This window comes from Podarcis raffonei, chromosome 13 (assembly GCF_027172205.1).
Source record: "Podarcis raffonei isolate rPodRaf1 chromosome 13, rPodRaf1.pri, whole genome shotgun sequence".
In the NCBI taxonomy this organism is placed as follows: domain Eukaryota; kingdom Metazoa; phylum Chordata; class Lepidosauria; order Squamata; family Lacertidae; genus Podarcis; species Podarcis raffonei.
This window is the reverse complement of record NC_070614.1, coordinates 51,134,803-51,155,999: the sequence shown is the minus strand read 5'-3', so window position 1 is coordinate 51,155,999 and position 21,197 is coordinate 51,134,803. Positions and strand designations below refer to the sequence as shown.

At 48.6% G+C, this 21,197-nt stretch overlaps 1 protein-coding gene and 1 long non-coding RNA gene across 4 annotated transcripts in view; one reads left to right on the top strand and one right to left on the bottom strand.

Moving 5' to 3' along the window:
* The window catches only part of LOC128400140 (uncharacterized), a 42,647-nt gene that overhangs the window by 9,461 nt on the left and 11,989 nt on the right, over window positions 1–21,197 (top strand). The window contains exon 3 of one of the 2 annotated variants that reach the window (XR_008327314.1): window positions 4,721–4,876. This is a non-coding gene — a long non-coding RNA (uncharacterized LOC128400140). Of the gene's footprint in view, window positions 1–4,720; window positions 4,976–21,197 lie in introns of those variants that run through there. The other variant, XR_008327313.1, reaches the window with a different exon arrangement.
* Window positions 7,918–21,197, bottom strand: part of KCNAB3 (potassium voltage-gated channel subfamily A regulatory beta subunit 3) — a 34,512-nt gene continuing 21,232 nt past the window's right edge. The window contains exons 7-15 of one of the 2 annotated variants that reach the window (XM_053362173.1): window positions 19,757–19,800; window positions 18,924–19,010; window positions 18,420–18,455; window positions 15,887–15,972; window positions 14,741–14,861; window positions 13,265–13,359; window positions 12,064–12,184; window positions 10,769–10,857; window positions 7,918–8,966 (exon numbers count right to left, since the gene is read on the bottom strand). In XM_053362173.1, the coding sequence (XP_053218148.1) occupies window positions 8,877–8,966; window positions 10,769–10,857; window positions 12,064–12,184; window positions 13,265–13,359; window positions 14,741–14,861; window positions 15,887–15,972; window positions 18,420–18,455; window positions 18,924–19,010; window positions 19,757–19,800 (769 nt within the window). In that variant the 3' untranslated portion in view covers window positions 7,918–8,876. The remainder of the gene's footprint in view (window positions 8,967–10,768; window positions 10,858–12,063; window positions 12,185–13,264; window positions 13,360–14,740; window positions 14,862–15,886; window positions 15,973–18,419; window positions 18,456–18,923; window positions 19,011–19,756; window positions 19,801–21,197) is intronic. The other variant, XM_053362174.1, reaches the window with a different exon arrangement.

Below are 21,197 nucleotides of genomic sequence, written 5' to 3'. Positions count from 1 at the left end.
AAACATCATACCTGCATGACAGAAAGGGCGGTCTACAGCAGAAATCTGAGTGGGTTGTTTACCTCCTGTCTGGCAAGTTACCTGTTAATGCTTACTTGATTGGATACCCTGGGGAGCCTGGCCAGTCTTTTGTAATGATAAATACTTAGTTCCTGAGCCAGGTCACAGGCTCACCCTATTCATACACAGACATACCCTTAAGACAGGATTTGTGAAGGAAAAGATAATGGGGAGGCTTTTCCATTTGACTTTGCAGAGAAATCTCAGCTTGGGAGTCAAAATGGTTCCAGGGCTGGTTTCCTGTGCTGCTTCAGACATGTAGTTTATATATTTATGTACGTGTTTGCTTGGTACATTCATGAATCTTTATTATATACATAAGACCTCAATTTTTTTATTTCAGTATTAAGATTTCTGATGGCAAGAGCCATTTGACGGTGGAACAGACTCCCTGGGAATGTGGTGGACTCTCCTAAAGAGAGTTTGGATGGCCACTTGTCATGGATTCTTTAGTTGAGATTGCTGCATTGCAGGGGGTTAGACTAGATGACCCTCGGGGTCCCTTACAACTCTTATGATTCTATGAACGTGCATGTGAGTGAAAGCATATATATACAGATATGGCTGGGCCATGGAAATCATGTTGAGTGGCTATGTCACTTCCTGGTTCACACTGAGAAGCTATTTTTAGACATTACTGGGGATGGAAGAGAGAGTTGCCTGTTGATATGAAAACTAAGCATGTTCAATGGGCACAAACTGCTGTCGTTCTGGTAGTGGTGGTGTACTTGGAACCCTGAACAGAAGCACTTCATACTGCAACACTTTGTTGCAGGGCCTGCTCCATGTGTGATGCGCGCGCACACACACACACACACACACACACACCTGATTAAAGGACACCTCAGTTGACCCAAAGTATCTAACTGGTGAAGCAATCAGACGTTACAACCCTATACTGAATTCTTCAGGCGAAGAAATCAGATTAAGAAAACTCTGTAACTGGGATCAGCTTGCTTGCTCGAGGGGGGTCCCATAAACGACACCGGCTTAATCTATGACAGGAGCGTAGCCTAATGTGTGCCTCTTGCTTTCTTGGCTCATGCTCATAAGCGTGATAATTGTAGGCGCCGCCTGCTCCTTCCAACAATGCAAGCAGCTTGACAACTCAAGTTGCAATTTCCATCGCTTGCCTTGCCCTGGTGAAAAGGAAACCACACAGGAAGCACGATGTATATGCTTGATGGGCTCAACTCTCCCCGTAATGAGAATGGCCATAGATCTAAAAAGAGGGGCACCTTTTACTGTGTGTTTTTTATGAGAGTTGATGCAGAGATTCCCCCTCCTCAGACTGCGGTGCTCCTGTTTCAACCTGCACCTCATGCCGGCAGCAGCGGTGAAACTTCTCATGTGCCGAAGGCGCTTGGGTTTGTGACTCGCCAATCTCTCGGCTAATAACAGAGAAGGTAACTGATAAGCTATTTCCTCTTGAATAATGTAATTGCAGCTGAGAGGAAGCACCAGTTCCCCCAGGATACCGCGGCACATGGACCAACGCCACTTGGTAAATGTTTGAAGGACTTATCACAGCATGAACATGCTTGTGCTCCCCAAGGCAGAGTTTCACCTCCAAGAGCCAGGGAGAAAGAGCTGTAGCTCACTGTGAGCAAATGGTCCCAAGTGCAGCTAACAGCACCTCTGTAGAATCATAGAACTGTGCAGTTGGAAGGTACCAGTCCAGCCCCCTGCAAATCAGTCCAGGCCCCTGCAAATCAGGAACCACAACTCAAGAATTCCTGAGAGAGGGGCACCAAGCCTCTGTTTAAAAACCTCCAAGGAAGGGGAGTCCATGACCTTCCGGGGGACCCATTCCACTGCTGAATAGATCTTATCGTCAGAAAGTTCTTCCTAATGTTTCTTATTAATCATTTAATGGCACCCCGCCTTTTTGCCCGACAGGGACTCAAGGTGGTTTATGGATAAAAATAAGAACAGCTACAAACATAGGGGAAAAACCCAATCATTATAAACAAACACTAAAACTATATATATGCACATTTAAAAATCTATTAAAACCGTAACAAATAATTACAATAAACACAGCACAGCGTCAGCCCTTTCATTAAAAGCAGTCAGTTCCTAAAAGCCTGCTGGAACAGGAAAGTCTTCTCCTGCTGGCTCAAGGACAGCAAGGAGGGAGCCAGTCTGGCCTCTCTAGGCAGGGAGTTACAAAGTTACCTGGGAGCAGCCACCACCGAGAAGACCCTCTCCTGCGCCACCCACCAAGCATTCCTGTGGAGGGTGACAGTACTGAGAGAAGATCTCAGAGCCTGTACAGCTGCATATGAGGGAATACGGACTTTCAGATACAGTAGCTGGGACCTAAGCTGTATAGCGCTTTATTGGTCATAGCCAGCACTTTGTGGGGTTTTTTGTGTGTTTTTTTTTGCAAAAGCTCAAAAAAGAGAAGTTTTTTGAGATTTTTTATATTTTTTTAAAGATATTTATTAGAATTTTACAAAATGAAAAAAGAAAAAAGAAAAATACAAAATAAAAATAGTTAAAAAAGAACAATTCCACCTTTCCATCACTTATCTTTCATTTGCTTGTTTCCCGGACCTCCTCACACCTCCCTTTTTGTATTCCCGTTCAATTTGTTAGTTCAGCAAATCCTTTCCCTCTTTGTTTATCCTAGTCTTTAATCTTAAAATATTGTAACATTAAATTTTTGTCTGTTAATAGTCCATTTTTTCATACTCCTTATAGCGTTATAGCTAAAAACCACATAACTTTTCATCCAACATCATTCTAACATTCATTAATTTTACAATATTTCTGTAGGTAGTCTTTAAATTTCTTCCAATCTTCTTCCACCCCACCGACTCTTCTCCCTGGTCTCGGATTCTGCCGGTCATTTCTGCCAGTTCCATGTAGTCCATCACCTTCATCTGCCATTCTTCCAGGGTGGGTAGATCTTGTGTCTCATAGCCAGCACTTTGAATTGTGCCCGGAAACAGCAATGGAAATGTTCTAGCAAGTGAGTGGCCTGCTCGCTAGAACCAGCCCCAGTCAACAATCTGGCTGCAGCCCTTTGAGCCAGCTAAAGTTTCTGAGCACCTTTCAAAGGCAGCCCCATGTAGAGCGCACTACAGTAATCCAAATGGGAGGTGACTAAGCTTTGTGCCACTGTGGCGTAATCTCCTTTGAATGTCATATGAATACTTCGGTCCTGGTCCTACCCTCTGGAGCAGCAGAAAACAACTAGAGATGTGAAGGCAGCTATCATATCTCCTGTCTTCCAGGCTAAACATACCCAGATCCCTCAGCTGTTCCTGATAAGTCTTGGGTTTCCAGACCCTTCAACATCCTGGTCACCCTCCTCTGCCCACCTTCCTCCTTGTCAACACCCTTCTGAAACTAGGGTGCCCAGAACTGGACACGGAACTCCAGGTGGGGTCTGGCCGAGGCAAAACAGAGCAGAACTATTATTGGGAAGCATGCCTGCTTGAAACCTTGTAAAGGAGCTACCAGGCAGCACAGGCATGGATCCAGCAATGCTTAAGGCAGCTTCCTCACACATTAGGTTTCATAGGAATCACAGGATTGTAGAATTGGAAGAGTCACCAAGGGTCAGCCCCTTGCAATGCAGGAATATTTTGCCCATCTTAACCCATGATTAAGAGTTTCAAACATGTACATTTTGTTGCATGCTACCCTGATCTCTGGGATGCGGGTGGCGCTGTGGGTTAAACCACAGAGCCTAGGGCTTGCCGATCGGAAGGTCGGCGGTTCGAATCCCCGCGACGGGGTGAGCTCCTGTTGCTCGGTCCCTGCTCCTGCCAACCTAGCAGTTCGAAAGCATGTCAAAGTGCAAGTAGATAAATAGGTACCACTCCGGCGGGAAGGTAAACGGTGTTTCCGTGCGCTGCTCTGGTTCGCCAGAAGCGGCTTAGTCCTGCTGGCCACATGACACGGAAGCTGTACGCCAGCTCCCTTGGCCAATAAAGCGAGATGAGCGCCGCAACCCCAGAGTCAGTCATGACTGGACCTAATGGTCAGGGGTCCCTTTACCTTTACTACCCTGATCTCTGAGCAGGGTCCTGCTTCCTTGGAACGAAGCTTACTGTAGCAGAGACTAGGATGATGATGATGATATAATAATAATAATATTTATATGCTGCCCATCTGACTGGGTTGCCCCAGCCACTCTGGGCGGCTCCCAACAAAATACTAAAAACACAATAAAACAATGCAAGCGAGGGCAAGCGCTATGCTCTTGTCGCCCACCACACGGCGAGTGTCTGGCCAAGTGTTTGTTGTGCTTCATTTCCAAATCAGAAAGTGTGGACCTAAGAACAATGCATTATCAAACACAGACCCCCAAACTTGGTGGTAGAACCACAGAATTGTAGAGTTGGAAGGGATCGCAAGGATCATCTAGCCCATACCCCCTGCAATGCAATAAATGTTGGCCCTAAGTGGGGCTTGAACCCGTGACTCTAAGGTTAAGAGTCTCATGCTCAATGGTCGGGATGAGGTCCAGCATAGTGTAGCGAGTGGCTGGAGTGTTGGACTTGGAGCTGGGAAGGGCCTGGGTTCAAATCCCCATTCAGCCATGAAGCTCACTAAATAAATAAGTGATGGGGAGTGGAGTCCAGGGACTCAAGGTTCATCACACCAGGCAGAGATATCTCTGTCATTCCCCAGCACTGGTTTCCAGGTACAGATGCCTGCGACTGATTGTTGTCATGACAATATGAGCATTTTAAGGCAGAACATTGCTGAACGGTGGAGTCTCATTCCCCCTCCAAATCCCCTTCTCAAAGCATCTCATCGATCACAAGAACAAGCATCACAAAACACCAAGCAAGACCAGGTCTGTCGCTTCATGTATTCTTTATTTCAGTATTTCAATATTTCAAATATTTCTCCCTGTCCCCACCCCACTGCCCAAACACACACACACACACACACACCCCAAAAGAAGAAAAGGGGCAAAAAAAACCCTCTTTGAAAGCCACGTGCCCATTCTACTTATATCAAGCATTTTTTAAAAATCCCTGCAAGGTGGTCTCTGCAGGGGGACTGCTTTTCAGTAGAAATAGCTCTTTTTTCTCTCCTTTAGGGGGAAAGGGGCAATTTGTGCACAGGCCTGCAATGCCTCTGCTGTGCTGCAGAGGGAGCTGCTCTCCCTTGGAATGAGCTCTGCGCTTTGAAATCTTTCAGGGCTTTCTTGCCTAGCCTCCTTCCCTTTACGGATCCAAAAGAACATTATCAAAAGGCAGCTAAATATTACTAGATTCACGCACAGAGAAACACCTTGTACAACCTAGTCATATCTGGGGGCAGGAGCCCAGGAGTCCAGCTCCCAGGCAAAACTGACCTGAACCCCCTTTTGCCATTTAAAAATATCTGCCTGTCAGTTTGGAAATCTCTTCTAAAAATTGAATATATTCAGTCTCCCCCCCCCCCCGCCAGCCCCACTTTAGATTTCCTATGCAGTTTCTAAACAGATTCCTTGCCCTGAGCTTTTGTGGGGTACAAATCTAGGCTACAAACAGATAGAATCTTAAAAGCCTTAAAAATTGTAGGGTTGGAAAGGGAACCCCAGGGCATAGCTGGCAAGTGTCCCTTATTTGGCGGGACAGTCCCTTATCCCAGCGCCACGTCCTACTGCTGTCCCTTATTGATGATGTCCCTTAAATAAGCTACTGAAGGTAATGGGGCCCTTTCTATGTCCAGCTGTCCTTTGTCAACAACAAATTGTTGCTGTTTTTTTGTGTTGAATATATGCTATATGGTAATTTATGGACCTAATAGGTATCTAAAGCCATTTGCATGCAACAAAATATGTATTTTATCAAAGTAATTGTTGATCCCTTATTTTGGCTGCTGATCCCTTATTTTCAAGGCTGCTGGTCCCTTATTTTCAAATCTGTAAGTTGACAGCTATGCCCCAGTCCGAGCCCCTGAAATGCAGGAACCACAGCTAAAGAATCTCTGACTATCAGCAATGCAACCTCTTGTTTAAAAACCTCCAGTGAAGGAGAGCCCGTTGATGTTAAGATTATACATATATTTAATTATATTAATGTTTCCTATTAATGTTTTTAATTTAACCCCCCCCCCCCAATGTTTTTAGCTGTTCTTATTTTATCTGTAAGCTGCCTCAAGTCCCTGTCGGAGTAAAAGGCAGGGTATAAATAAATATATAACAACGTATGTTCAAAGCCTCTAAAGATTGTAGTGTGACATAGTGGTTAAAGACTTGGACCTGGGAGACCAGGTTTCAAATTCCCACTCGGTCATGAAGATTGATCTTGGGCTGCCTTCTCTCAGCCTAACCTCCATTGCTGTGGGGATTAAATGAGGAAGGGGAGGAGACCCACATAATCCACCTTGAGCTCCCTGGAGAAAAACAGGTGTGACATAAATAATAGAATTGGAGAGTTGGGAGCACGAGGGTCATCTAGTCTAACCCCATGCGGCGCAGGAATCTTTTGCCCAACGTGGGACCCGAACCCGGGACCCTGAGATTAAGAGTCTCGCGCTCTACCGACCAAGCTATCCCTCGTGGAAACAATGCAATAAATAAAGCTCAGGAATGATCTGGGGAACCGAGAGGGGTGTGCGTGGGTGCCATCTTAGAAATCCCAAGCGGCCTCAGTTCTGACCTGCAGACCCACCCCAACCCCCTGCAGAGACTCCTGGAAGCGACAGAAGTGCTACTCTAGAGTAAAACTCAAAGCAGACTCATTCTCGACAGAGAAAATATATGTATATATATATATACAGCATCGTATAATTTTGCAGCCAGTGCGAGGGGGGCAGGTGCCACAGCAGCCCTGCCCTGGAAGCGCAGCAGATTCAAAGCAATGAGTTGTGCAAAAAATAGGGTGCCACAGGGCTCCCCGGGAGCAAGGGGGTTCAGGGGGGGACTCGGTTGCTAGCCTTCCTCTCTCCCCACTGCCCCAAGGTGACCCTTTGACCCTGAGGACGCTTTTTTTCAATATATTATTGCTTTAAGAAGAGATGGCTCTTTCCCTAGAGGAGGGTGAATATGGAATTCTTTTTAAAAAAATGAAATGCAAAAAAAAAGAGAGAGAGAGAGATTAAGTCAGAACCAAAGTGATAAGGCAGCCTCCACCTCCACAACAAAACGGGAAGGTTCGGTGGTGTCGGCCTCTGGGGAGGAAATTCACGGCAAAATGAAGAACCACAGAGGGAAACTGAGGGGGAAGGAGAGAGAAATGTCTTTTTTTCTCTCTCTCTCTCTTCTCAGCCATCTGCTTCTGCTGCTCCTGAGGAGCAGGAAGGGAGCCAGTTTTGCTTTCCTGCCAAAAGTAACAGGGGGGAATTTGTAATGGCATTCTGTGAGGAGAATAGCTGCAAATTAGATAAAGGATTAGGCGAAACCAAATAAAGACATTACCAATTACGCTTTGGGGCAGGGGGAGATACATCTGAGGAACATTGTTTGGAGAAGCTGAGTGGAGCTTGTGGGCAAAATGGCTTTTGCTTGCCCAAAGGGCTGATCCGCCCGACAACCATGAATTTTGGGCCTTCTTAGCCCCCCCAAAATGGAGGAACGTAATCCTGCCATGGAGATGAATGCTCTCCAGTCTCCACTCGGTGGGGAAGGGGAAACAGGTTCTGGCAACGATTTTGCACTGCAGAAACCTTCCCTTTCCCCACTCCCTCAGTGGGGGAAAAATAATCCATGACTAGGCCAAGTTAAGCACTCGAACTGACAAATTTGTCTTTCAAAAAGTCCTAGCCCCACTGTCCTCAAAATGTGGGATTTGTTTTATTTTCCCTGGGAGATAAAACTTAAATGTTTAGGAATGGAAAGACGGTGAAGGGAGGAGGTTGTGTTGGAGAGGAAAGGCAATAATTTACGTGGGTTTTTTTGGGCGGGGGGGAGGAGGGTGAGTGGAAATAAAAGATGGGTAGGGGAAGAAAGCTGATAATTGTATCCGAAAAAGGACTCTAGAAAGGTTAAATTTGAAGAATTGGGGTGAAGGGGACGGTCCCTTCCCAATATCCCCACCACAGACAGGGGCTATCTGAGCTATGTCCTCACTGGGGCCTTCACACAAGGCCGGCCTAAGACATTTTGGTGCCTGAGGCAGGAAATCCAAAATGGCGCCCCTCCCGCTCATGCGCAGCTCCCATTCTTTTAGCCGAGAGGACTTCCCACTGGGTCGTGCCCAAGATGGCTCCTCTGCGGTCCTTCAAAACATCATAAAACCCGCAAATGATGCTGGTGGGGTGTCCCCTCATCGAAAGCACAAGATGCTGAGGAGAAAAGAAAAGTAAAGTAAATGGAGTGATTCATAACGCTACACGGGACTTTGGTCGGCGGGGGTAAATATGCACTAAGGATGCTCAATTGTTATCATACACCAGCTGTGTGCTTGTTTTCCCCACTCCCCCCATTTTGCCTCGTTGCGCTGTGCCCACCCCATGTTTAAAAACCAGGCGTATTGATATGGGAAAGAGAGAGGCAAAGCGGCCGGCAGTTCCGGCACTAGCGGGAGGCGGTGCCTCTTACCCGCCGATCCCATAGCTGGATTGCTCATGCCTTATCTTATTATTTGTACTGTAATCTAAGCAGACGGCTTTGGGGGGCAGGCGCTAACCCGCCGGCGCCCTCCCACTTCGCCCGCCGTGGAAGTATACGGTTATTTGGTTCTCATGCGCAAAGCGGCTCCTCCTTGCCCACCCCTGCCAAGTTGAGAGGCGGCAGCTGGTGGGAGAGCATGTGGGGCAGGGAGGGGTAGGTAGGTGGGGCCAGGAGCCCCCCAGAGGAGGAGCAGGAGGCGATGCAGTCCTTTGGGACAACAGCGTGCAACGTCCCGGGCGCCAATGTGTCCCTACGCCCGGGACTCTTTTTTTGCATTGGGCTTGTTGCCCAGGAGCGCATCAATTTCCTGGACGACCTGGGGCGTCAGCTGAGTCAGAACCTGCGGAGAGAGAAAGAGAGGGGCTGCATGACTGAGGAGGAAGGGCTTCCGCCATAGTGGCAGTTAAAATACGTTGCAAACTTTGTATGAGAAATCGGGTTAGCAAAAACGGAACTCCACACCGCCATCTGGTGTCAGAGCGTTAGAATGCATAGACAAGGCATATAAAGCGTTTTTTTCTTTGCCAATGTAGCTGAGTCCCATTCTAGGTTGTTTAAAATTATCACTGTGATTTTATTCTGCTAGCTGAAGTTCTTTTGAAAATGAGGAGGGATGTAAGCTTTCAAAATAAATAGGGAAATAGAGTGGGCCAGCAATTCGATAAGATGGTCAAAGGCCAGGGGAAACCTGGATTTTAAAAAGAGCTGCAGGGTGTCCCAGTTTTCATCTCTGTGCACCCTCTCTAGTGCCTTGGCTTTTCTTTCCACCCCCTTTTTAACCACCACTTTTTTCTTTGTGGGTCTTAAAAAAAGTAAATAAATGTCCATTTCCCCTCACGATCACTTTTCTCCATTATATATAGCTGTTCCTGCTCCCCACCTACCTTTTTGCCACGTTTCTTTTTTAAAATTTGAAATGGAAATTGTAAAGCCACCAAGCTGGTATGCATGATGTGGAGAAAATCTAGAAGTAATTCTTTTCTTCCTCTTTCAATGCCACTTCCAGACCATGGCGACTTTGTGGGTGGGATTCGATCATAAACCCGCAAATTTGGGTCGTGCAGTTAAAAACGCACCATTAAACTCACCCAAACAAGAAACCACAGGCTTTTTGCGGTAAGGAAACTGGCAAGAAAATACGCTGGGAAGTGTGTGGGGCGGCAATTGCTCAATGAACAGCGGACATCGTATAACCACTGTGCTTAGATTGTTTTTAAGAGGAGACGAGAGGAATTCATGAAGGAGAAGAGGTCTATCAATGGCTATTAGGCAGGATGGCTCTATGGAACGCCTCCAAAAACCCAGGATGAGGTTTTATTTTATTACCTTCCCTTCACCCTAAGATCCCAGAGCAGGTCACAATGATTTAAAATACAACCAGATCAGGGCTGAAGAACCTCAGGTCTTGGTGGGGTGTGAGAGAGAGAGAGATGTGGCCCTCCAGACTTCTCTATCTGGCCCCCCAGATTCTCCCCAGCCACACCTCTAACAGACCTGCTCTGCACTCGCTCTTTCATTTATTTATTTTTGGTGTGTCCTTGAATTCTTGATAGTGCCTGCCTCATGCTTCCCTAGATATAGGACAGAGACGGGTGTGTGAGTGTATGCAAAAACTATTATTATTATTATTATTATTATTATTATTATTATTATTATTTGTATACCACCCTGCATCCATAGATCTCAGGGTGTTCTGCAACATAAAAATACAATATAAAAAATGTAAGATGCATAAGAAAAACAAGAAAACTAATAAACCAATAATCCCCACTCTTCCACAACTCATTTAAAAGGGCACTGGATGCCAATCAGCCAAAGGCCTGGTTGTAGAGGAACGTTTTCATCCGGCGCCTAAAGGTGTATAATGAAGGTGAGTGTACAGAGGCGAAATCTGCACCCATTGCTCTACCCTCTGCCTTTTGCTCCTGGCCCTGCCCACCACAGGGACAGGTGGCCCTCGGAAGCTTGCCCAGAAGGCAATGTGGCCCTTGTGCTGAAAAAGGTTCCCCCCTCCTGGCCTGGATGAATATTTGTTCATGCTCTCATGAAGCTTCAGGACAGGACAAGATATAAATGCGCACAGACGGGGGAAGGTTTTGCATCCTTTATGCCAGACTTTGCACGCTTGTTCCTTCTCCTTACCTGGATGGACCCCAAGTTCTCAATGAGCTGTTCGGTGCTGGAGACCCCGAGAAGGACAGAGCTGACGCCTTCAGAGCGGAGGCACCAGGCTGAGGTTAAGAGGAGACAAGAGAAATCAAATAAGGAGAGCCGTCTAAAAACTTGCCACCCTGGAAGAAAACAAAAGGGCCGGGGAAGAGGCGGGCAGGGAGCAAAGAGCTGCTTGCCCACCCAACAACTTAACTCCAGAGGAATCTGGGTGGAGTTAAGGCACCATCCTGGCTGCTAAAACCTCCCCGGGGTAAACTTGAATTAGGCCCATCTTCATGCACACTGGCCCTGGCGAAGAGAGAACCTCCTGGGGTTGCTGAGTGTCAGGGCTCAGCTCTGCCCAGCCCTGGAACCAACCTCAGAAGGGCAGCAAGACCCTGAAGAGCTGCAGGGTCCGGCCATCTCTGCCCCAGGACTGGAGGTCTCCTCACCAGCTGCCTGGCTGGCTCTCGGACCACCCCAATCTCCCTCAGGGCCACAGGAGTAGAAGAGGTGGCAAACTAGACACGAGATTCAGGGCCTCTGTCAAAGTGCCTGACTTAACTGCACGTGTGGCTACTTGAGAGTAGGGGGGAGCACCACCCTGGACCAGGGCCTGGCTGAAAGCTAGGGAAGAAGGGCGTCTCCAGCACCTGGATAACTTCCCAGTCTCAGCTGCTGCATTGCTGATGCTCCACATTCTAGTCCTCTAACTTGGGGAACAGACAAAATACGAGGGCGACCTTCTACATTGGTCTTGGGCAAAGGCATCTTCTTTTCTCCTTTTCAAGAGGTTATTCCAGGATGCCACACGCCTCTTGCAGCTGGAAACCACCTCCTGATTTCTAACCTACTTCTCTTAGCTGCTGGTAGCTGCAGAATCGGGAGAGCTCACATTGCCACCTTTGGCCTAAGTAGCACATCTCCTTTTAGCTCTATGGCTAACAAAGGTAGCTGCCTTATGCTGAGGCATGCCACAGGGCTCCTCCTAGCTTGGTGTTGTCCACACCAACTTCCTGCAACCTGGGGCTTTCCAGATGTTTCAGACTACAGCCCCCAGACTGTAGTACAAAACATCTAGAAGGCCTCAGGTTGGGGGAGGGTGGTCTACAATGAAATCGGTGGCTCTCCAAGGTTTCAGGGAAGGCAATCTCTCTCACCCCAGAGCTACGTAACTTTCCCACCTCTGAGGCAGGATCTGGAATGCAACCTGCCCCAGATGTGCAGCTGCTTCTGAGGCCTGCCCTGACCAACACAGGCACACAGACGCTCCGCTCCTCCCTCACCAATGGCCAGCTGCGCCACTGTGCATCCCAGGCGCTCTGCGATCGGGTGGAGCTCCTTCACTTTGGCCTGCTGCTTCTTCCCATCTTCACTCTGCAATTTCTCCTTCAGCCAGTGGTACCCCTGGAGGGTGCGAGGAGCAAAGGAAACAGGCGCAGAGCCACAGAATCACAGAACTGTCGTCTCGGGAGGGACCTAAAGGGTCATCCAGTCCAACCCCCAGCAATGCAGGAATCATAGCTAACACACAGCATCGTGGTGAGCCACTGGCAGGCAAGGATGGAGGTTGTGAACCTGCAAAGCAGCCCTTAGGGATGTGCTGAGCAGTCAGCAAAGGATTTAGGACTTATCCAGATTGATTTTTTGGGGGGGCAGGTAATTTTGCAGCAGGTGTCACTGACACAAGGATAGTGCCTTAGGGATGGGTTCATAATGGATCATTGAAGCATCATTGCACTTTATTAGTTGTCCTGCAATGTTTTCCCAATGTTGTGCTATGATGCCCAAAAAAGTGGGACAACACCCCCTACCCCCTGCCCTGAAATATTTGTGGTATAAGAAGCTACAGGATCTCAGCAGGACATGAACAGTATGCCTGTTCCGAAACCTTTGTAGGCACAAACAGTCTTGGAAACAGGAGCTTGTGTAACCGCCCTGATAGCATCATGAACACAAATAATCATGAATGCACAATAAGGAGGACGTCTGGAGGAGGCCCTGGTGTTTTGGCGAGGATAGTTTCAAGTATCACTGAGACATCAGCAACAAATTGATTTATGTTTGGGAAGAAGAAGGGAAGTGTTTGGTTTCTTGGAGCATTGCCAGTGTGCGTAATCTGAGCCCCAGGACTTCTGTATTCCCAGTGTTTGAAAGGAGCAGTGAAGAGAGAGGACCAAGCAGGTCTTGTGGGCCCAGTAAACAACTACAGTTGTAGGGCAGTCAGGATCAAGGCTTGCGAGCTGTGAGTTCCGAACTGGTTGTCATTAACCTGATGTCCTCCAGACGTTGTTGGACTACAACTCCCATCAGAACCGGCAGAATGGTCAGCAGTCAGGGATGACGGGAGTTGTAGTCCAGCAGCATCTGGAGGTCTCCACAGACCTGTCTTCCCTGATTTAAGAGGGCTGTGTGTGATGTTGACAGTGCGAAGTTCAGCTGAAGTTGGGAGGTGGAAGGCCTCAGCAAAAGCAAAGGAGACGGTACCTTCATGGCGGCACGGCAGTTTTCAGGCACCCGCTCCTCATATTTCCCTGTGATAAGTCCACAAGACAACGGGGACCAGGTGATGGCTCCCACTCCTAGCAAGAAAACAAAGCAGGTCAGGTAAAGGGAAGGGGGAAACAAATTACATTCCCCACCTCTTCCTATCACTGTACACAGATTCACTGAAATAAGAGCCACAGGTCATCCTAAATCACAGCTCTTCCTGGTTTACTTTTGATATGGAAGGGGGGGCATGTCTTCTTCACCTTCTTCTTCGCTACAATATATCCATTTATTTCCAATTGTCAATGTCAAAAGGGACTAAAATCTATAAAATTCATAGAAAATCAACGTGCCAATTTGCTCAATTTCTCTAGGACTCCATGACACCTCCCCTGTCCTCCATAATCCCTCAAGCAAGTTGTCAAGACCTTAATCCTGTCAAATCACTCTGCCAAGCCTTTCCTCCAGGCAATGCCAGGTGGCAGACTATGCATACATGGACCATTGTCTTATCATCACCGGTACTCAGGATGTGCTTATCTGCGCATATCTCCAGCTCTGCATATTCCCCCCTCCCTCCTCCATATGTTAATCCTGTGTAACCCAACCTCTTCTTAATGTATTCATGATGTAATCTGTGTAACCCAACCTCTTCTTAATGTATTCATGATGTAACTGGGATGTATTTTGCACTGTATTCTGGGACATGGAGGGAAGTTTCAAAAGTTCATGTCACCCCTTTCTCGCTGTTCAATCTCGCCTTGAACCTGTTGCGCAATAAACTTGGATCTTCTGCAGTTTGCTCCTGTCTCCAGCTGAGCTCATTTTCCTCTGCAGGGACCCGCGGACTTAGTCCGACGAGCTGGGTGGCAGAGCAGCCTCGCACCCAGATTTTACCATAACACTTTGCATTGCAAAAGTCTTTTAACGCCACCCCATGCTGAGAAAAGTCAGCAGAGAAGTGCACGTTACTCTTATCTGCTCCAAAGGTCATCCTCCGTAAACTTCCAATATGCCTCACGCAGAATTGTACCCTGAATCTGGGCTTATACTCCCAAGGGATCATCTTGCTTCTACCTGCTGCTCCTCCAGAAACACATTCCTCAGATTCCATAGCCAATCTGCAAATCCCTCTCTATCTCCTTGGTTCCTGGTCGCCCCAGCTTCTCCCAGCAATTTGCCTCCATTGGCCCCTTCTCTTGTACACAGACCTCAAGGCCTCTCTGCCTAGCCCTCACAATGCCCCCCAAACCGCACCTCCTACTGTGCTGGTTTGTGTCCAAAGTCGTTTTATCGGGGAAGATAGGGAGAAAAACAAAGGGGACATTTATATTAGCCGCTCAGCTCCATTTTCGACTCTGGCCCTGCCCACCACTGGGACACATGGCACTCGAAAGCGTGCCCAGAAGGGAATTTTAGCCCCTGGGCTAAAAAGGGCTCCCTGGCCCAGCCCTCTCCCGCCTGCCTCCATACCAATCTTGTGGTAGAGCTCTGGCAGCTGCGTCTCCACCTTTTCCCGCTGGAACATGTGGTACTCTGCCTGTTCGCACACAGGTGGGATGAGGTTGAATTGCCGTGCCACGGAATACGCCTCCTGGTTTAGGGGAGGGAGGCAAAAGTAATCAGTCTCGCAGGGCGGACTTGCTTCTGGTGGCGAATTGAGAAGTGCAGGGTCCCTGTAGGGAGAGTCACAGCCAGCCCCCCCCCCCACGATTATGTAAAGGTAAAGGGACCCCTGACCATGAGGTCCAGTCGTGACCGACTCTGGGGTTGCGGTGCTCATCTCGCTTTATTGGCCGAGGGAGCCGGCGTCCAGCTTCCGGGTCATGTGGCCAGCATGACTAAGCCGCTTCTGGCGAACCAGAGCAGCGCACAGAAATGCCATTTACCTTCCCGCCGAAGTGGTACCTATTTATCTACTTGCACTTTGACATGCTTTTGAACTACTAGGTGGGCAGGAGCAGGGACCGAGCGACGGGAGCTCACCCCGTTGCAGGGATTCGAACCGCCGACCTTCTGATCGGCAAGTCCTAGGCTCTGTGGTTTAACCCACAGCGCCACCCGCGTCCCGTCCCCACGATTATACAACCACCTTATAAGTGATAATTAGGGAGGCATTGCAAAGATCACTGCAGATCTTCAGATAGATCTTCTGTTTTCTGTGCATGTACACAGGCAAATATATCGAGCGCTCCAGTATCTTCTGCTGGAGCGACTTAAGTTGTGCCTGCCCTGAAGTCCCGTTGTACGTAACAGAAGTAGCACAGCCTCCTCTTGGAACAGAGGCACCTTGTATTTTCAGTGTATTTCTAAAAGCTTAGCTTTGGATCATACGAAACAACTCAGTGATCTTCTTGCACACCTCCAGAGTGGCCCCGGGGGCCCGTCCTCAGCGGCTGACCCGCCTCCTTGCACTCTGATTGGCTCCAATCAACACAAAGGGCGAGACTCTCGTGCTAAAAAGCTCCCCCTTCATGCTGATTGGATGGCTCTCAGATGCTGGAGGCAGGCAACCCCCTCTGCAGAAAAGGGAACAGGTCTCCCAAACCCCTCACAACCCTGGACCACAACACCACTGCTTCTGAGAAAACATGCATCAGTTCAGTTTCCAGAATTTACCATGATTTCCATTGCGCTCCAGCGAGAGGTGCCCCAGTACATGGCCATCCCCTGGTTGATCACGTAAGTCATGGCACGTACAATTTCTGAGGGTGAGAGAGGAGACGTGAGAGAAGAAATTGCCCCCCCAGACCTTTTGCCTGTCACCTTTGGAAGGTGAGCCCAATGTAACCAGGGCAGTTACTCTTTCCGCCTCCAGCAGGAACTGAATCCCAACCAGGAGGGAGAGAGAAAGGTGGGGAGCTGGATTTGAGCAGTTACTGCTCCAAAAAGCTGCTCCACACCCATAAGATCGCTCAATCTTGCGCTCCCCCTGTTAATCACATTTTCACAATGAAATCTGTGGATTACAAGCTGGCTAGAATCCTTTTCTAGGGGGAAAAGATACTTGTGTTATACATCTCTACTTCATTAAAAGCACAGAAACAAATTGGTTTGATCTACCAGTAAAGTACTTAAAAAAAAATTCTTTCCAATGTAAGTTCCCAAAATGCTATAGTGAAAATAATTTTGCCTTCCCTCTCCTCTCCCATATTGCAAAGCTTGTTCAATTGTGGGTTCATGTGATATTAGGAAGCACAAAGGCATCTTGAGTTCCTGCATTTATAGTAAACACACACATACATATACACACGGACACAAAACAGGATTGTCAACTTTAATCGCCTTTAATTGTTGCTTGATTTGCAGGTATTAAGCAGGCAAACTACCGTATTTTTCGCTCTATAAGACGCACCAGACCACAAGACGCACCTAGTTTTTGGAGGAGGAAAACAAGAAATGAAATATTCTGAATCTCAGAAGCCAGAACAGCAAGAGGGATCGCTATGCAGTGAAAGCAGCAATCCCTCTTGCTGTTCTGGCTTCTGGGATAGCTGCGCAGCCTGCATTCGCTCCATAAGACGCACACACATTTCCCCATACTTTTTAGGAGGGAAAAAGTGAGTCTTATAGAGCAAAAAATACGGTATTCATCTCCCCATTCAGAAAAGCTCCGCTTACTGGTTTTTGCAGCTATCAAGTCGCTGTTAAAGGCATAAGAACAGGCAGGTTGCTTTGTTCTGATCAGTTGGCAATGCGACACACACAGAATTTTTCTACAGCAGAACACAAAAGCATGCGAGCACACAACACACACATCTACTTTCAGGGCAGCACCTTGGGTCTACAGTCAGTGAGGTCTCTACAGAATGGAGACTGGGATATTCATGGAAGGTTTCCCCCTCTAACTCCAGGAACCAAGGGTGAAATCTTATGCCCCCATACCTGAAAGCAAGCCCCAGTGATCTCAGCGGACTTACTTCTGGGTAGGCATATGGGAAAGGATTTACAAGGATCTGGGGCACAGGGCCATTGCAGTGGGGAGGGCATTATGGGGTGCAAAGAGGAGTATTGGGCTTCAGGAAGGAGGCAGGGGCTGGCCATATCTCTCAAGAGCCTGGCTTGGAAATAAATCACTAGAGCATACAATGAAATATATATGCAATGTCTGCAAGCATTTCAGCTGGCTGGGTGAACCAATCTCCTCTCTTCCTCCTGCACCCTGTTCTGGGGGTGCGCCTGATTGCGCCTCCTGAACCAATTGTGGGGGGCACACGAGGGGAGAGGGGCAAGCCCCATTTCACAAGCAGAAGTCCTTGCATGCGTTTCCACTGATGAGACTCAATAGCTCAATTCTGCCCGGTATCCATTAGATCTTGTGCAAGGCTCTGATTTTCACTATCTCTCAGATTTCTGGTGGCAGCCCCCAAGCTAAAGTCTCACAGTATCTCCGAAACATGTTCCGCACACAGCCTCCTCCATGAGGTGAAGAACATAAGTACCTCTCTTACACCAGGTATTAAGTCTACCTTAGCCTAGGATTGCGCAGTGTGCTTGAGCTGAAGAATGAGACTGCAAGCTTCCTCCCTCTCGTTGAACCCTGAGCCTGTAACAGCAGGTCAAAATCCTGCAGAAAAAGCTCTTTCATGCTGGGAAAATCTCCTTCCTAAAGCCTTGCACACAGCAAAGACTCTTTGACGCATACGAGCTTCGAGTTCTTCTAAACCTGGGGTGGGGAACATCAGATCTGAAGACCAAATGCAGCCTTGCAGGGCTCTCTGTGGCCCCCGGGAGCCTTCCCAGACTATGCCCCTCACTGATGCTTCTTCATATCACCCTCCTTGGATGTTTTTGCTTGCCTGGGGTGTTTAACTCAGAGTTTAACTCTTGTCCGTCTTGATGGCGGACAGACCCTACGGTGCCAAGCTGACCTTTCCATCCAACGATCCACCCACTTTTGAATCTGTCCCCTCCCATGTGGCCCTCAGATCACAGTCCAGGCGGGATGGTGGCCCTCCAAGGGGAATGCAACACCTTTTCACAAAACAGCTTCCTTTAGCCAGAACGACTTTTCGAAGCTAAAATAACCCTTCATCTTCTTCCTCGCTTGAGAGAGGTATGGGGCTCACAGGATCTGGGGTGGACGGGGCAGCAAATTGGGGTGGAGTTTTTTGGGTGGGGTGAGGTGGGAGGTCGGGGCAGTCTGCAGTACCTTCCAGCAAGAGCAATCGGAAGTTCGGGTCGCATTCTGCAGGGGGGGAAGGAGAGAACCAATGAGACGCCGCTGGAATTGGGCACAGGGTGTGTGTGTGTGTGTGCCTGGCAGCAAGAGGGTCAGGATTTGAGGGGGGCATCCGCTGCAGGCTCTTTGCCTGCCCTTGGGGAAGTCACCTACTCTTAGCCTCAGTCCTTCCCCCCTCCACTGCGTGAAGAATGGGCTTAATAACGACCTTCCTCAAAAGGTTATCATCCCTGGGGGAGCTAACGTTCATACAAAGCATCTAACAAATGCGAATAACAGGATCGTGATAGCAAGTGAAGACAAGGAGGACGTTGCTGGGTGTCTGTCAAGCAGGGCAGGCAGTCGCAGGTAAAGGGATAGCTGCTGAGAAGCCTAGGAGAGAGGGTTGGCCTCCCCTGGATCTGCTAAGGGGAGGTGTCTGGGGAGTCAGCCGTGCCTCATCCTGACCCTTCTGAAGCAGGTTGGGCCACTCACCTTCCATGGGGCTGTTGGCATCCATCCGGTTAGCAAAGACAATGTCAACGTACTCCAGTTGAAGCCGCTGCAAAGAGCCTTTGAGCCCTGCGAAAGAGCAGCAGGGAGTAAGGACAGGGTGGCATAGGGAGCCCCAGAAAGGCTGGAGCTTAGAGCAGACTTCGCCCACCAGGTGCCCTCTGGGGGTTGGGCACTGCAGCGCCCACCAAGCCCTGCTCCAGCCCTGAAAGGAAAGCTTGCCCCAGAGGCAAGAGCCCCCAGCTCCAGAAGCACATCTCCTATCTCCTCCAGGGGCTCTTCCAAGCAAGCTTCCTATTGCGCATGCATCCTGATAACATTCATCCAGACATCTTGGACTCTGTCAGACTCAGAGCCACCCTTGGTAATGTCTTCTGTCATTTAATGAGGATCCAGCCCCATTTGTCTGCAGGGAATGTAGGTGAAAGCAAGGGCTACCCCACACTTTCTGGAGCATTTGCCCCATAGCAAAAGGGGGGGGGGGAGTCCAAACTTTGGAGAAGTGGGATTCCTTGCACAAGGCCTCCCGATGGACTTTAACTCTGCACCCAGAACCCAACTTCAAAATAGCAGAAATTGGGAAGCTCCCCAGAGATCTAACTATTGAGAATGGCATCAAGAAAGAACCCAACTCCCATTCACCCCAAATCTCATCTTCTTCAACCCCTCCAAATCCTTGTACCCTTTTGCCACCCCTCTGGTAGTTCCCAGATCCCTCAATCCGCCAAATGCTTTTGCCATCCAGCATATTGTGGTCACTTCCTTCCCTCCCCCCCCCCCAAACCCTGAAATATCAAGCCCAGCTCCCCCCTTACCCTCTATGATGTGTTTCCGCGACAGGCCTCTCTCCGTCTCAGCCCTTGGAAGAAAATAAGAACAAAAACTTGAACGTTAGGAGGAGCTTTGGGGGTGCTGAGAGTCGTTTGACAGCGAAACGGACTCCCCTGGAAGACAGTGGACTCTCCCTTCCTGGAGTCTTTTAAGCAGAGGTTGGGTGGCCCCCTGTCATGTCCCTTCCAGCGCTACGATACTACGAAACTGAAGCACTGCAAGCCGTTACCATTTACCCACTGCTGCCCTTTGGTGGGGCAGGAGGCAGAGAGGTCAATGGGAGGAGAAGTCAGAGATGATTGTGATGTTAACATATGAGAGTGCTGGAGGTGAAATAGTTAAACAGGTTACCCAATCAGAACCCAGGGGGTGGAGTCAGAGGGACTATAAAACCAGCTCTGGGAGGGGCGAAGGGAGGAGTTCGTTGGGAGTTGGGTGGAGTGGGAGTGAATTGGGATAGAGTCTGTGGGCAGGTTGAGTTAGTGTAGAGAAATAAGCTGAGTCAGGAACAGGAGCTAGGCAGACAAGTAAATATGTGAGAGGTGGTTTAATGAGTGAGAGCAGGTAGCGGAAGTTATAGGTCTGGATAGGCACCCCATGACTGTAATGGACCGATACCGTTTATGAAACCACACGCTTGTTAAACTGCAATAAATAAACAGAAGTTTATGTTCCAATTTAACCCTGACTGGACTCAGTATTGTACCAGGTAGGGCCTGGGTGGTGGCAGCGAGAAATCAAGTGGTGGCACAGGGATCAATAGACGGTGAAACATCTGGGGACCCTGTGTGATTGCCACAATGATGACAGGCGGAAGGGAATTATTCTAATTTTGCTTTTATCTCCATCCACTGCTGTGTTATACAGGAGGCATCACTGAGACCAAGGAGCAGGAACCTAGCAGGCGGGGGTCGCCCACCCTGGTTGGTTGCAAGTAAGAAGGGCAGGCAGGGGACAGGGCAAGGGGAGGGTTGAAGGCAGACCGAGGTTTGCTTCTTTATACTAATTTATTGCATCTATATCCCACGTTTTTGTCCAAGGAGCTGTTACGGAAATGACATTGGCGGGGGGCGGAGGTTACATCATTAAAGTTGTTACAATAATACAAATATTATGCCTGAATGTATCCTATTGACTTGACAGCTCAGGGAAGATGCCTAGCTTTATAAATTTGTAGAAAATCCAAACTTTAATTGACTCTCCTCATTCCAACGCCATTTTAACCCTTAAAGAAAGGTGAATTTGGGCTCCACCTCCATGAACCAAGAAGCAGGAAGTCACGTAGGCAGCAGGAACAGGGCATCCTGCCATAATTCCCCAAGCGTGAGAGGCACCCACCCAGGGAGTGACCAAGGGGGCAACAAGAGACATCCGCAGAGGCAGTTGAGCAAGCCAGGTGTTCTGAAAGCCTGTCTCCAGGAAGGT